The sequence below is a fragment of the Nymphalis io genome, chromosome 28 (genome assembly GCF_905147045.1).
Source record: "Nymphalis io chromosome 28, ilAglIoxx1.1, whole genome shotgun sequence".
Lineage (NCBI taxonomy): Eukaryota > Metazoa > Arthropoda > Insecta > Lepidoptera > Nymphalidae > Nymphalis > Nymphalis io.
In genome coordinates, this window is record NC_065915.1 from 7,108,358 (window position 1) to 7,123,827 (window position 15,470).

At 40.8% G+C, this 15,470-nt stretch overlaps 1 protein-coding gene across 4 annotated transcripts in view; it reads right to left on the reverse strand.

The window, feature by feature from the left end:
* Positions 1-3,449: 3,449 nt before the first annotated feature.
* The window catches only part of LOC126779172 (protein FAM214A), a 47,673-nt gene continuing 35,652 nt past the window's right edge, over positions 3,450-15,470 (reverse strand). For all 4 annotated transcript variants that reach the window (XM_050503066.1, XM_050503065.1, XM_050503064.1 and 1 more), the window contains 8 exons: positions 11,646-11,777; positions 10,515-10,625; positions 10,076-10,212; positions 8,434-8,565; positions 6,752-8,344; positions 6,351-6,642; positions 5,318-5,556; positions 3,450-3,953 (listed from right to left, as the gene is read on the reverse strand). In XM_050503066.1, coding sequence (XP_050359023.1) covers positions 3,572-3,953; positions 5,318-5,556; positions 6,351-6,642; positions 6,752-8,344; positions 8,434-8,565; positions 10,076-10,212; positions 10,515-10,625; positions 11,646-11,777 — 3,018 coding nt within the window. In that variant the 3' untranslated portion in view covers positions 3,450-3,571. The remainder of the gene's footprint in view (positions 3,954-5,317; positions 5,557-6,350; positions 6,643-6,751; positions 8,345-8,433; positions 8,566-10,075; positions 10,213-10,514; positions 10,626-11,645; positions 11,778-15,470) is intronic.

Here is a 15,470-nt window from a genome sequence, read left to right on the forward strand (position 1 = left end):
CTATTTAACGCTTTTTTTTTCAAATCGGACTTGAGATTAAGGTGTTCAAAATGAACTTGTTCAGCCTTATATTAATATAAGATAAAAATGAACAATGTTTTTGTTCTGGGTAATTATTTGATATCATATACTTGGTGAATTGTCTTTAGTGATAATTTTTTTTTTATATTGTTGCTCTTAATTAGTTGCTATATATTTTTGTGTGGAACGTTTTTAGGTAAAGGAAAATAAATTTATGAGCAGAGATTAAAAAATTTTATTTTAAAGGAAATTTTACTGTTCTATTGAATAATGATAATAAAGAAGTTTACTATAAAATTTATGTTTATAATTATATATAAATTTGTGTTTATAATTCATCTCGTATGAATATATATATAATAGCTTGACAGTGAAGAAATCGTGAGAAAAACCTGCATGTGTCGAATTTCACTGAAATTCTGCCACATGTGTATTTCACCGACCTGCATTGGAGCAGCGTGGAGAAATAAGCTCCAAACTTTCTCCTCAAAAAAAAAGGAGGAGGCCTTAGCTCAGCAGTGGGATATTCGCAAGCTGTTACTGTTACTATAAAATTGAATAAAATTAAACAAAAATATGAATGGATAATTATTAAACATAATAAATAGATTTTAAAGTTACACTTAAAATACTTGGTGCCTCTGTAGCAGTTTCGCATCAACAAACTTTTGTTTTTCAACCTCTTTCTAAAACTAATTATAGTATTTTTAACGTCATGAAATTTTTCTCTTGATGTATGTGCATGATATTTATTTATTTTTTGTGTTAGTTGTGAGTCAATAAATGGAAAATTCATAGAATTGTATGCGTTTGATTTATTATATTATAATAATTATTATTTATTGTTACGTAGCACCGAGATTCCTGAGAGCGATACGTGGGTACCGTACGGTGTCGTGGACGGCAGCGACACTTCTCGCGAGCGATCCGCCCTGGGAACTCAAGGAGGAGGAGGTCAAGCGGCGTCCGTCCAGGGTCGGCGGAGGTTGAGCGAGTCAGGGCCCTAGCCCAGCGAGCCTTGATTCGCAGGTGGGAGGAGGACCTGAGGTCCCTCTCGGCAGGCCTAGTGACAGTGGAGGCGGTCCGCCCCACTTGAGTCGCTGGTTGGAACGGAGTCACGGCACACTCACATTCAGGCTGACGCAGGTACTTACCGGACACGGTTGTTTCGGTAAGTACCTGCACCCGATAGCCAGGCGGGAGGTGACACCCTCCTGCCATGAGTGTGGTGCGCCTTCGGACACAGCGTGCCACACTCTGATGGAGTGTGCCGCTTGGGGACCTCAGCTGTCCCTGGCGGCCTTAATCGGTGAAGACCTCACGCTGCCGAGTGTGATAAACGCCATGCTTGGTAGCGAGAGGTGCTGGTTGGAGACGGTCTCCTTCTGCGAAAATTTCATGTCGCAGAAGAAGGCAGCGGAGCGGGAGCGTGAGGAGAGGGCCTCCGCTGACTCGCTTCGCCGAATAAAACCGGGGAGAAGGCGTCGGCGCTATGCGCATCTTCTCCTCCCGCCGTAAGTGTTGCCGGGGTTAGGGAGTCTTTGTACCCTGAGAACCCCCTAGGATTTGGAGGCCTGCAGAGGCGGGCCACCAATCCTAGGGTTTTCGCAAGCGATCCCGTGACGCCCCTCGAAAAGGCGGTGTGGGTACCGCTGGTTTTTTAGTGGGTATTCCGGCGCATGCTCGGCGCCGGCGAGTCCCACATACCCCCCACTTCAAGTGGGGGAAAACCGTAAACGTTTTTCCAGCGAAAAAAAAAAAAAAAGCACCGAGATTCCTACGTCGCAAATTTGAAAAAATAAGTAACTATACATACAACCTTATATACATAACCTTGATGTTTTTAGTACTCAAAACAAGATTATATACATGATAAAAAAGCCTGGAGTTAGAATTTGTCGATTTGCATTCTGTAATTCAAACATTCTCAAAAAGGGAGAGGAGGCCTTAGCCCAGCAGTGGAACATTCACAGGCTACTGTATACTACTATAATTAAAATGGTGGAATAGTAACTACTGAGTTTCTTGGCGGTTTTTAGGAAAACCTATATTCGAAACTGATGATATTCATTTTTAATTCAATATGGTCATGGTACATGACGATTCAAAACGATCTTTATGTGCCTATTTGAATACATACGACTATGACGAGCCGGTTGGCGTGGTTGGTAGATACTTGCCTTTCGCGCAGGTGGGTTCGATTCCCACCCAAGACAGACATTTGTGTGTATAACCATGTCTGTTTGTCCTGAGTTTGGGTGTTTTTATCTATATAAGTATGTATTTACAAAAGAATAGTAGTATATGTAGTATATCAGTTGTCTGGTTTCCATAGTACAAGCTCTGCTTAGTTTGGGATCAGATGGCCGTGCGTGAATCATGTCCCAGGATATTATTATTATTATTATTATTATATATTTTTCAATTGATTTGATGATGAAATAAATATGGCCGACACGAGACGCATAGAAGATGTGAAAAATTAAAATAACTTATTATATATAACGTTCGCTTAAAATAGCGTACGCTTCGCTATCGCTGCCATTGTAATCGCGTTACTGTTTTGTCGCGACACAGTTCACCCTTGACATTCCTCAGTTCACCCTTTAGAACGGTCTCAGAGCCCTCACGCGGCTCCCCTTCTCTCATCTTAGTTACACACTCAAGGCTGGTAACATCAATACACAATACAGAAAGAAATAATCGTTATTCAAACTATTTCATACACAGTCAAATTAGCGTATTTAATAAAATATGAATATTTTGTTGTTTTCTTTTTAATAATATTGTCTGTTATGACCAACATTATAGTTTACTGAGAGTAGACCATGGAATCTCCATTGTGGTTAATGGAGATTCAGATCTAATCATAAACAGACTTTAATCGTTACTTTGTGATAGGGCTTTGTCCAAGCCTGTCTGCGTATATAATCATCAAATATTCTACCGCTATACAGCAATGCTTAGTACTGTTGTGTTTCCGGTTTTTAAGAGTGAGTGACCTACAGACACATATTTAACACGTTAGTTTTAAAGGTCAGTGGCGTTGTTGGGGTTGGTCTATGGCGTTACAATATTATAGTGTTATGAGTAGGGGTGTCCAATTACCATTAGGTGGGCCTGGGCCTACGTGTACATACATGTAATATTGACTATGCATTTATATAATAAAAAATAAACATGAATATCTAATGATTTTAATTGAAATTAATATTAAATTGGATATTAAAGGGTGAGTGAGCCAGTGTAATTACTGACACACGGATCATCTTAGTTCCCAAGGTCGTAGGCGTATTGGCGATAAAGTAACTGTTAATAAATCTCACAGTGCCAATGTCTGTGAGCGTTGACCATCAGGCACTCACCATCAGGTAATCACTATATGTATCATACATTTCAAATATGGAATCAAAATCAAACCCAAAAAGTATATAAAAACCAAAAAATATATTCTTCTCATTAGTACATACATATTTTAACACAAAAATTAATACATACATTGACAGGCACTAAAAAACAAATACACCGAGTCCATCAAACTAGCCCAATATTATCGCGGCGAATATTTAGGGTTCTCCGGGGCGTATGTGAAACTTCTCAACTCGTATGAGACGCCATTTTGATTCTCATAACCGAACTCGCGCATGTCATTCTTCATCTCAGTATCGAAATCGCTACACCCGCCGAAAACTCTATTCGGCGTGCGATTGGTCAGTAATCCCGTTTTCTGTTCGTCCGATGCGTTTTGGCGGTCGCGCTCCGTGTTCTGATTGGTCGGCGATGACGTGACCGCGTCTTCCTTGTTCTGATTGGTCGGCAGAGGGCGGAATAGTGCGGAATGTGCGGTAGCCGTGTCTAAATCGGCTTTACGGGATACTAATATCCTGATATCGGTGTGCAGGTACAGTTTTCCAGATTTTGACGTCATAAATCTGAAATAGACATACATTATTAAATAAATAATCTTGATACATAAGGCAGTACAAGTAAACTACAGATAACTTAAAGATAATACGTTTATTTTAAAATTGGAACGCTTGACTTATTATCATATACATATTTTACTAGTGGTAGGGCTGTACCACCCACTCATCAGATATTCTACCCCAAAACAAGTATTGTTGTGTTCCGGTTTGAAGGGTGAGTGAGCCAGTGAAATTACAGGCACAAGGGACATAACATCCTTAGTTCCCAAGGTTGGTGGTGAATTGGTGATGTAAACGATGGTTAACATTTCGTACAATGCCAATGTCGATGGGCGTTGGTGACCAGTTAACATCAGGTGGCCCATATGCTCGTCCGTCTTGCTATTCTATAAAATAAAATAAAAATTATATATGTTTTGACTGCCTCGTTGGTATAGTGACTATATAGTCACTATACCAACGAGGTATACCAACTAGATATAAGGCCGCAGACCCCGAGGCCCTAAGTTCAATTCCCAGTTCGGGCCAATAAAAAGTTATTGGGTTTTTTCGTCGAAAAATTCTTAGTAGCAGCCCCAAGTCTGGAAGTGCGTACACTCCCGTGCCTCCGAAAGCACGTAAAACTATTGGTCCTGCGCCTAAACTCTTTCCGTTCGTGTCGGATTGCCGTCCCATCGGATTATGAGAGTTAGCGAATAGAGAGTGCACCTGTGTTTGCACACACACTTGTGCACTATAATATCTCCTACGTAGTTGGCTAATCTCTCTTGAGATTGACCGCCGTGGCCGAAATCGGTCTGGAGGACTATTATATTATACAAGTAACAAACAATAAATGCATTATTTTAAAATTGGAACACTTGACTTATTGGAATTGGAAAACTTGTTTTTTTTTTATCTTATATTTTCTTTTGAGAATACACAACCATTCTGGTAACAAACTGGTAATATATTAATTACAAGTTCTGCCTTCTGCTAAGGCGTGTTGAGAGTTGTTCGTCACGGCAAGGCATGAAAAGTAGCCTAGGACATTTCTTGAGGATCGAGCTTGTTTTATACCAAATTTCATCAAAATCGACTCAGTGTTTTAGCCGTGAAAGCGTAACACACAGACAAGAGTTACTTTACCATATATAATATTAGTATAGATGTTCAGTTTCAACGTCAACATAACCTAAGGACAGGACCAACGGCTTTACGTTGCATGAGGCACGGGAGTTGGGAGCAAAACTCGACAACTGTTTCTATCTTCACGTGGGAATGGAGCCCAGTACTATATAGGAATCTGCAGCCTTACAAGCGATCCCGTGAGATAACGAAATAGTCTCAGAGATACCTTCAATGATACTATTACAGGTACTAGTACTCGCCTCAGATGAATCAGGTACCGAAGCCACTTGTGCATGTGGTGGGGCGCGGGTGGGTCAGCGCCGGCCGGCATGTAAAGGGTGCGCTGGCGCAGGAAGGTGCGCGCCAAGGGGGGCATGCTGGTCAAGTCGTACAGCACCACGAACATCTTCACCAGCGTGCCGTGCGGGTTGAACAGCGACACCTGCACCGTGCCCGAGCGCGCCACTCGGTACCCTCCCGGGCCCAGGTTGATGTGACCCTGGAAAATTATTTTACGTCATTAAAATTCAATGTTTGGAGTCAATTTTACAACAAACGCTTCTATTTCATATAAAATCGGTTATCATGAAGACTAAATTATTATGCTCATAGCTCATGGGATGTTGATCGAATTTATACACAATAGTATAGTATTGTATTTTGATAGTTACTGATAAAACAGTAACAGCCCGTGAATGTCCCACTGCTGGGCATAGACCTCCTCACCCTTTTTGAGGAGAAGGTTTGGAGCTTATGCCACCACGCTGCTCCAATGCGGGATGGTGGAATACACTTGTGGCAGAATTTCAGTGAACTTAGACACATGCAGGTTCACATCACAAATTAAGCACATGAAAAGCCAGTGGTGCTTATCCGGGTTTGAACCCACGATTATTGGCTAAGATTCACGCGGTCACCACCACAGTTACCACTGGGCCATCTCGGCAGTTACTGATATATAAATGGACTTTTGGAAACTTCAAGTGTCCAAAGGGTAAGAAACGAAAAGTTTTCAAAACAAAAATGACCAAAGCAAAATCCGAATCCAAAATAGAAAAATAATCATTTGTCGGTCTTTGCGAAATTAAGCTGCCTAAGTGTAGTTACGACATAAGGTATAAATTGAAACATTTTAGTCTATATATAAATATGTGTATATATTTAGTATATTATTTTAGATGACTATTGCATATGTGTTGTGTTACAAGTAAAATACATATTCCTATGTGTCACTAAGATCAGAACGTACGACATGGCCCTGCCGGCGGAGCCCTCAGAGCGAGGAGTGCTCACCATGTAGGGCGCGTTGGTCCCGCCGGGCGCGTAGAAGAACACGGTGACGGGCAGGCGGCGGTGCGGCGGGCAGAAGGCGCCCGACGCGCCCAGCTCGGCCGCGAAGCCCTGCACGGTGGCCACGGGCTCCAGCCGGCCCTTCAGCGCGGACTCCTCGAAGCTGCCGAGCAGGCCGGCGCTCGGGCCCAGGCGCAGGCGGGGCGGGGCGGCGCGGGGGGCGGGGGGGCCCGGCGCGGGGGACGCGGGCGACGCGGGCGCGGGGGGCGGCGGGGAGATCGGGTGGAACAGGGCACTGCCGGTACGTATGTTGTGAGTATTTACATAAACGCAATTATACATAAACAAATTTACATAATATCTTTAAGTTCCAATTGTAATTTAACTAAAACATATAATCTTACCTCTTAATACCAGACACGCCGTTAATCGAATCGTCAAAATCGAAACAATTGTTTCCCCTTCTCAACGGAGCGGGACTGGACGTCAGGGGAAGTCCCGTCTTATTGTGGAAAACCATAGACGCTGCGGAATCGAACCTCCATCGAAACCGATCCATTTCCGTTGGCGAAGGCACTTGGTTATCGGGGCCGCACTTTTTGGGATCGGGATATTTAAAGCCATTCTGTTCGAGTTCCTCCTTAGGGGATTCAACTTGACACTTGTCAATGGTTCCGTAGTCACATTTCTCGTATAGTACGTAATCGTCGCTTATCGAAAACGTCTTCTGACGTTTCGGTTCCGGTTTCGGTATAGAGAAAACCGTATCGTCGTCCCTCAGATTTAGTTCCTGTATATCGTTGTTTTGCGCGAATCTGTCACTTATAACCTTCTCGATACGGTCCACTATCGGGAAGTAGCGTCTCAACTTTGGCCTCTTTATAATGCCGTCACACTTATCACTAGAATTATCTAAACTTATATCACACTGTGAATTATCGCTAATATTATCACATTTATGCTTTTTAAGCGCCTTCTCGTCCTCATCACGTTTCCGCCTCGCCCCGCTCTCTATCGACGCCAGATTGTAATTCCCCTGCGACCTGACCATGCCCCTGTCCAAACACCCCTCACACTTCATCAGGAGCGAGTTGCCACACTGACACGACATGTCCTCCGTCTGTGTTGCCACAGTGTTGGTCCGTCTGAACTCAGCTGGTGGTATGCTCATGGTTTCAACGAACGGCGACCTACTCTCGATGCGACTGGCTGGTAGCGTTAAGTAAGTCTGATTTCTGAAACAGCCAATCGCTCGGAACCTATCGAACCTAGCAGCTTGCAATATCGGTATGGACGTATGCGTTTCCTTAGCCTTTAATCCGTCTCCTTCCGACGACGTACTATCACAGAGCTTTTTTAGCTTACTCTCTTTTCTCAAGCGGCGTTTGTATTTAGCTATCTCTTTCAGTCTCCGTTCGTCTAGCTTCTTCTTTTCTTGGGCGTTTAATGAGTTCGTTCTGTGGGTTTTGTCGTCAGATTCGTCGTCACAACTACATTTGTGCTTCCCGCTTTCGCTGCACGGCGTTAACATCCTATCGTCGACAATCTTCTTGTCTTTATCGAGACAGGAGTACACGTATTCGATGCCTTGGTTGGGTATAATAGATATACGTCTGCCATTCGATCCAATGTTGGCGTCGGACGGGTACTTGGTGTTCCTTGGGCCCAATGTGAGATCATTCAGTTTTCCCACGAGCTCGTCGTGGACATTGGGCACCTCTTCTCTGGCTCTCCTCTTCTGACAAGTGCATTTAACTACTGGTATATCGTCCAAGCGAGGCAGGCTTTCCAATACCACTTTGAGATATATATTGTTTCCGATATCCGTTACCGGAAACTTGTGGCCATTCGGCGGTCTCGGAAAGTCGGCTATCTTGTAACTTTCGCCCGGTATTTTTATGGAGTAGACGACGTTTAGCTTGCGTTCTTCGAGATCTGTTTCGTCACAGTTTGCTTCTATTTTTTTAAAGTTGCACGTTTCACGGCTCAACTTTCTCCTGAAAATATTTATTTCAAATTTAATAAAACTCAGAAATACTTAATATTTTTTCAGATAAAAACAACTTTAAGTCTATTTTCGAATTACCTTCTTTCAGCTGGTTTGTCATCGGTCTTCTTGATGATGGCTTTCCAAGCTGACAGCTGAGAGAAGTGGAGCTGGGAGCGAACCGCGTTGAGTAACCAGTGGGGGGTGATAGCAGACGGTGTCTCGTGGCTTCTGAAAGATAAACGTCATTTGTTATTACACCCATTATCTTACAAGATAAAAAAGACAATGGTATATATGTACATAATAGAAGAATTAAATTATGCTTTATTAAAAATAATCTTATTTATATAAAAATATACACATAAACATTTTTATAGATAACAAGAACTTTAGTGTTAAATTGGGACACGGGTGCGGCATGGAAAATTTACATATCCATGTTATGTTTGTTGTATGAGGTAGGACTTTGTTAAAGGCCTTCTGAGTTGGTAGCTCCGACCCATCTCGTATTTTACCGCCAATCGGTAATACTTAATATTGTTGCTTTCCGGTTTGAATAGTGACTAAGTCAGTGTAGCTACAGGCACAAGAGGCATAATATCATAGTTCCCAAGGTTAGTGGCCTATTGGTGATGGAAGGAAATGTTTCTTACTTATACTCTGTTCTCAATTACTAACTTCTACTTCAACAAAAAACAATATCGAATCTAACAATAGCGTAGTGCTTCCCCCCTTAGACAACCCGGCGTGAGAAATATAATCTAATTCTTAAGACGTCATCGTTCTACGTTTCATTTACATCATCGTCTATGTATTTCGTCACACGTGTGGGTTATTATATAAAAATAATGTATAATTTTTTAATTTCAACACTACGGTACAAAAAGCGGACTCTTAAGTCTAGACATTCTCTAACTTTGCGTCAGATGACGATAACGAAAGATTAGTTATTGTAATTGCGTTAATTGGGTAGGTACCACCCACTCATAAGATGTTCTACCGCAAAACAGCAGTACTTGGTACTGGCTCACTCACCCTTCAAACCGGAATACAACAAGTGTTCCAGTTTGAAGGGTGAGTGAGCTAGTGTAATTACAGGCACAAGGGACATAACATCTTAGTTCTCAAGGTTAGTGGCGCATTGGTGATGTAAGCGATGGTTAACATTTCTTACAGCGCCATTGTCCCCGAAGAAGACCCGGGAGGAGGCGCCGACGCTATGCTCGCCTTCTTCTCCCACCGTAAGCGCCGCTGGGGTTAGGGGGGTACCGCTTGAACGGGCCAACCGTCGGTGCGTCACGGTAGGATGCGCAAGCGATCCCGTGACGCCCCTTCGACAAGACGGAGTGGGTACCGCTGGTTTTTTAGTAGGTATTCCGGCGCCTTCAGTGCCGGCGAGCCCCACATACCACCCCACCTCATGTGGGGGAAACGCGTAAATGCGTTTTTCCAGCGAAAAAAAAAAAAAAAAACGCCATTGTCTATGGGCGTTGGTGACCACCCATATGCTCGCCGCCTTTCTATTCTATAAAAAATAAAATACACCAATTTTTTTAATAGGCTCCCAAGGCTACATCTCATGAAAGCAATTGTTAAACAGGACGATTTCTAATGGTTTTCTATCCAGTACTAAATGTACCTAATTTTTCAACTACATTTTTGCTGCACTATATTTTGTATCGCCTTAGAGCAGCATTTACAAACGCCATTGCAAATACCCTAATCTATGTGGACTTACTTGCTAGTGATTGTCCTTATAGTCCAACGTTCGAGCAACAATGCCTTCTGCTGTGTGTGAAGTTTGTCATACATGCCCTCCTCTTCCACTCGGCTGAGGGAGGCGTAGCACTCTTGACAATCCGGAGCTAGCAGCACCTGAAGACGTGAGCACACGTATTTCAATAAGGTTAGGGGGTAAAAATGAGCTTTGCAGAATTTAGATGTGGTGCTTATTAAAACTTACATATAATTGCCTTTTTTCGAACGCTAAACACCAAAGGACTGATAGGAACCTGACGAAGACGTATTGAACTAGACACACGACAAGTACCATCATCATTATCATCAAAGCCCAAGACAAGACTTAAAGATGAGGCCTTCGTGTGATATTACTGCATGTGACGGATGAAAATCTTCCACGTATAAGCCATCAAGGCCATAGTCCATTACAAACATACCTCGATACAAATGGGTATCTGGTCATTCCACAGAGCTTGAACATGGCTGTTGAGTTGGGCTTCGACTGCTGGTTTGGGCTCGTCCGTGTCTGGTTTCGGTTGAGTTATCACCTGAAATTTGAATCATAAAACGATCAAGAATCATCCATTGTTTATATTCAGGATGTATTTAGAAGAATGAAGAATTTAGAAGACTCCCTTAATTATGGGAGAATATTGGGATTATATGAGCTTCAAGATAACTTATATTATATAAATCCTATTTTTAAACGGGTATCGTGTCTTTTTAAGCCTAGTTAAATAGTCATTAAAAACAACACGATCACATAATTGACATATTTTTAGACATTCTTAGAACATAAATTATAAAATTTATTGATTGAAATGTACAATGAACACGCTGTATAATAACATGCTATTAACATTAATAATAGATAAATATGTGCATTATATAATAGATTTGTCATATTAACATTGTCATGCAACGCTGGTCTCACGACCTACTTCGTCCAGTCCCTTGGGCCTTTAATTAAACTGGCTCACCCGTCCTTCAAAGCGAAGCACTACGATATAGCACAATGAATTTATTGAACAATTGATGGTGACGGCAAGTTTCTTTTTTTGTGGAATAGCCAACGGACGAGCAACTGTGCCAGCTGATGGTAATTGGTCACATCCCATAAACAGTGGCACTATGAAAAATATTAACCATCCCTTACATTGCCAATGCGCCACCGATCTTGGGAACTAAGATGTTACACTGGCTCACTCACCATTCAAACCGGGACGCAACAATACTAAGTTTTACTGTTTGGGTACAATATCTGATGAGAGAGTGGTACCTACGCAGAAGGGCATTCAAGAAACCCTACTACCAAGTATGTCAAGTCTGCGCAGGAGATATTGCAGTGCACAAATGTGTGCGCAAACACAGGTGCACAATTCTCAAACTCTATTCCCTCAATCTCATAATCCAATGGGTCGGCAAATCTCACACGACCGGAGAGACTTGAGACGCAGAAACAACGGCTTTACGTGCTTTATTAGACTCGGTAAAATGTTGTGAAATCCAGAATCCAGGCTGGTACCACGGCTTTGGGATCTACAGTCATATAATTATGTAAATCATACCTGTTGGCTAGTGGAGGGGTTGATATGGTGGCGTCGGGGCGCGGGGCTGGAGCTGCGCGCGCGCACCACCAGCCGGCCCAGCTGGAGCAGCAGCCCCGTACCCGTCGCTGGAGGGGGTTCGTTACTGTGCATCTGGAAATTAAGAATTAAGATTGATTCATCATTCTCAATCCACCATCCATTTCCAAACGATGATAAAGGAAACATATACTATAACTAATGTGTATAGTTAAATTAAAGAATGCGAAGTTGTCACAGCTGTTAAAACAAAAACATACAGACTCAGCGGTAACCCGAAACCTTGACAGAGCACGTGACATCATCACAGTTAGGGAAGGGGGGGGGGACTAAATGTACACATTTACAATATGATAAGCGACATGAGACTTTTTCAAGATTGATTATGTTAAAAGCCTGCTATCAATGATGATGGTGTTCTACTGGCCGATTTTGGGCATTCCATGGCGAATTTCGCGAAAAAAACAGTTTTTTAGTGGGTATTCCGATGTTCGGGACGCACTCAGCGTCTTAAACACTGGCAGGCCCCACATACCCTCCTACTGTTCCCGTGGGGAAAACGCGTGACGCGTTTTTAAAAAAAAGGAGTGGGGACGACAATAGCACAAGGGGTCAAATCGAACCTGCGACTTTTACATCAACGTGCGACCTGAAAACCATTGCACTATTGACGCATTATTTATTATCTGCCTAGATAGACAAATATAAATTGTATATAGCATCGTAGTAGAAGCCTTCTTTTTCGGCTATGAAAAACATTAAGTACATAGGCCATAACAAATACTCAAAATAAATAATAAACAAATTTAAATTCATTCGAAATTTAAATACGAAAATCAAGAGATTTCGAATTAACCAGCCAGTTAATACGAACTGACTTCAAAACCAAAACAGCCTTGACCCACTGAAGTACGGGAATGAGGGCTACCGAGTCGACTCTCCCAAATATCCGACTCCAAACAAATTAAATGGAAATTGTTGCCAAAACCACTATAAAAAATTACATTTGCAAATCTAAATATAAATCTTTCTTGCATTATTAGTAATATTTGAATTCATTTAGTATTTCATTCATCTCATTCATTATTGAAATTCTACAAACAACACTAAAACTATATTAAAAAAAAAACATTGAAAGAACAAAGCCTACGACGTCGCGTGTACATAGAGTATTAATTCTTAAAACCTAAGTGCAACCATGCCCTAATTTGTAGAGCTGTTGCCAACGCCACAGTTTTAAAAATAGAACACTACTCGAACAACTGTGCCGCTGCAGCGACCCAGTTACCTACCTTTCACTGAACAGTAAAGCGCTTGAAGCGAATCTAGGCTGAATATGGGTACGCATCAAAAGTAGGTCAAAGTATGTTAGCCTTTATTATCTGTCAAATTTACATATAAAATGGGCGGATAAATGGTATTGAGCATATAATTATTATCGTTTATAATTGTGTAGTAAAAATGATTTCAACAAATATTACTTATTAGACATAATTTTGTTGCCACAAATCATAACTGATTTCTATTTCTTTTTTTATAAGCTTATTATAAACTTTATCTGTCAATGTGTACGTCACTCGATTCTTGTTTTTAAACATTTATTTATTTTAATATTAATACAATAAAAGTTTGTTGCTATTTCTTACTGTTTTTTTTTTCTATTTTTAATTGATTCTCCATCAACTATTATATATTTATAAAAAAAAAGTAAGTTTTATATAAAGACACGACAATTCTTTTTTTTTTCTTGATTGTTATATATTATGTTCCGGAAGGTTTAGTTTTAAAGGTTGAGTCTGCTAGTTTCATTACATGGTTCTAACATTAGATCTAAGATTGGAGGCTTATTGAGTGTGAAGTTTATATTACAATGCCTGTATCCTTAGACGAAGGTGCAACTTTGCTATGCCTTTCGAAAATTAGAAAAAAAAAACACAAAACCTAAAAAGGTTTTATAGTTAGCAAGATGCAAGGTTTATCACTGATATGTCGTGTATATCAATAAAATCGGTCATCAATAGTTTCACTAAACTATAATTCAAAGTGTAGTGTAGTGTAGCCATCCCCCTCGCACCAGTTCAAGGTGAGCGCACGCCGCACCCACCTCGAGCGAAAACAAAAGAGTTTCGTTTCGTTGTTACACTTTATCTTTTACATTATTGTAATCATAGACAAGGGACTATTCTTATATTGTATAAATAACCAATCGGATAGCTACGTTGATCTAGGGAGCTAGTTTATAAAACAAGACTTTGTAGTTCTTGATTTTTCTATAAAAATTACCAATTCCAATTTGCACATGCCTCGGAGAACGCGTAAAACCAGCGTTGGATCTTTTCGGTCTCCTACTTTTGAGAGTGAGGGAATAGAGAGTGCATATGCGTTTCTAATCGCCTTTGAGAAGGCACTCAGAAATGTTTAGAGCTTATTCCGCCACACTGCTCAATGCACAAAGGCGACACTAACGCAGGTATCACGATGTTTTCCTTCATCACCGAGATGAACAACATATACACACATTCCGTATATACTCCCTATATGTATATAACTATATACAACAAAAGTAAAACTGGAATCAACATACAACCCATAAAAGTATATACAACCTTTTATTTACTTTAAAGAACGATAAAATGATTACTTAATATATACATATAATACATAGATATGTTACATTTTATAAAACAAGTAAAAAGCTTCAAACGTTTAAAAAAATAACATCTATGTATGCATAATCTGTGTCAAAATTTAGGAGGCTGACATGTTTCATTGAAATTTTAAAAACATATATAAATCCACGAGAAAGTTATGAAACTTTCCGCTAATAAATATAGTTGAAATCATAGAGTACATAACATAATAGAAATGGCAATGAACGTGAATGAATTAAAATATATATATCCAGTTTGAGTTGCGAGATATGTTTTAATAATAAAGTAACAACCGTAAGTACCACTACTGGAAATCGATTTTCTCGTCTAGAAGAGATTATTCCACCGCACGCCAATGCTAGTGGATAAAAATTCCATAAATTTCAACGAAATGAATTATAAACACAAAATAATTAAAGCTCCGCTGTGCTCGCCCGGGTCTAATACCCGCATCTACGGTTAATATTCGCGTGTTTTAGCCAGCTGGACCATCTCAGCTCTTATCTTAAACATGTAGTACAGGTAGGTTTCCTTACGATGTTTTCCATAGCAGATCACGAGTACAATAATAAACACAAATTAAGCAGATAAAAATTCAGCGATGCTGTGATCAAACCCGAGCATGAACACGGTATCATCGGTTAAGCATTAATGATTCAAGATTTTTTGGGTTACAGCGGGATTCTTACCCACTAAATCTTCTGCGATGGAAGTCTTCGGCACGGATCGGAGGCTGTGGGATCGTGTATAACTCATCCGCGACACGTCTCCTGACCATCACGTCTCCTTTATCTAAGTTTACTATACTAAATTTGCTTTTATATCATTTTATTTTAATTAACTTTTCAGTTTTTAATCTCTTTGTAAATAAATATGAACTTCTTATATAATATTATAGCCGAGATGGCCTAGTGGTTAGAACGCGTGAATCTTAACCGATGATCTTGGGTTCAAACACGGGCAAGCACCTCAGAATATTCATGTTCTTAATTTGTGTTTATAATTCATCTCGTGCTCGACGGTGCAGGAAAACATCGTGAGGAAACCAGTATGTGTCTAATTTCATTGAAATTCTGCCACATATGTATTCTACCAACCCGCATTGGAGCAGCGTGGTGGAATAAGCTCCAAACCTCCTCAAAATGGAGAGGAGGCC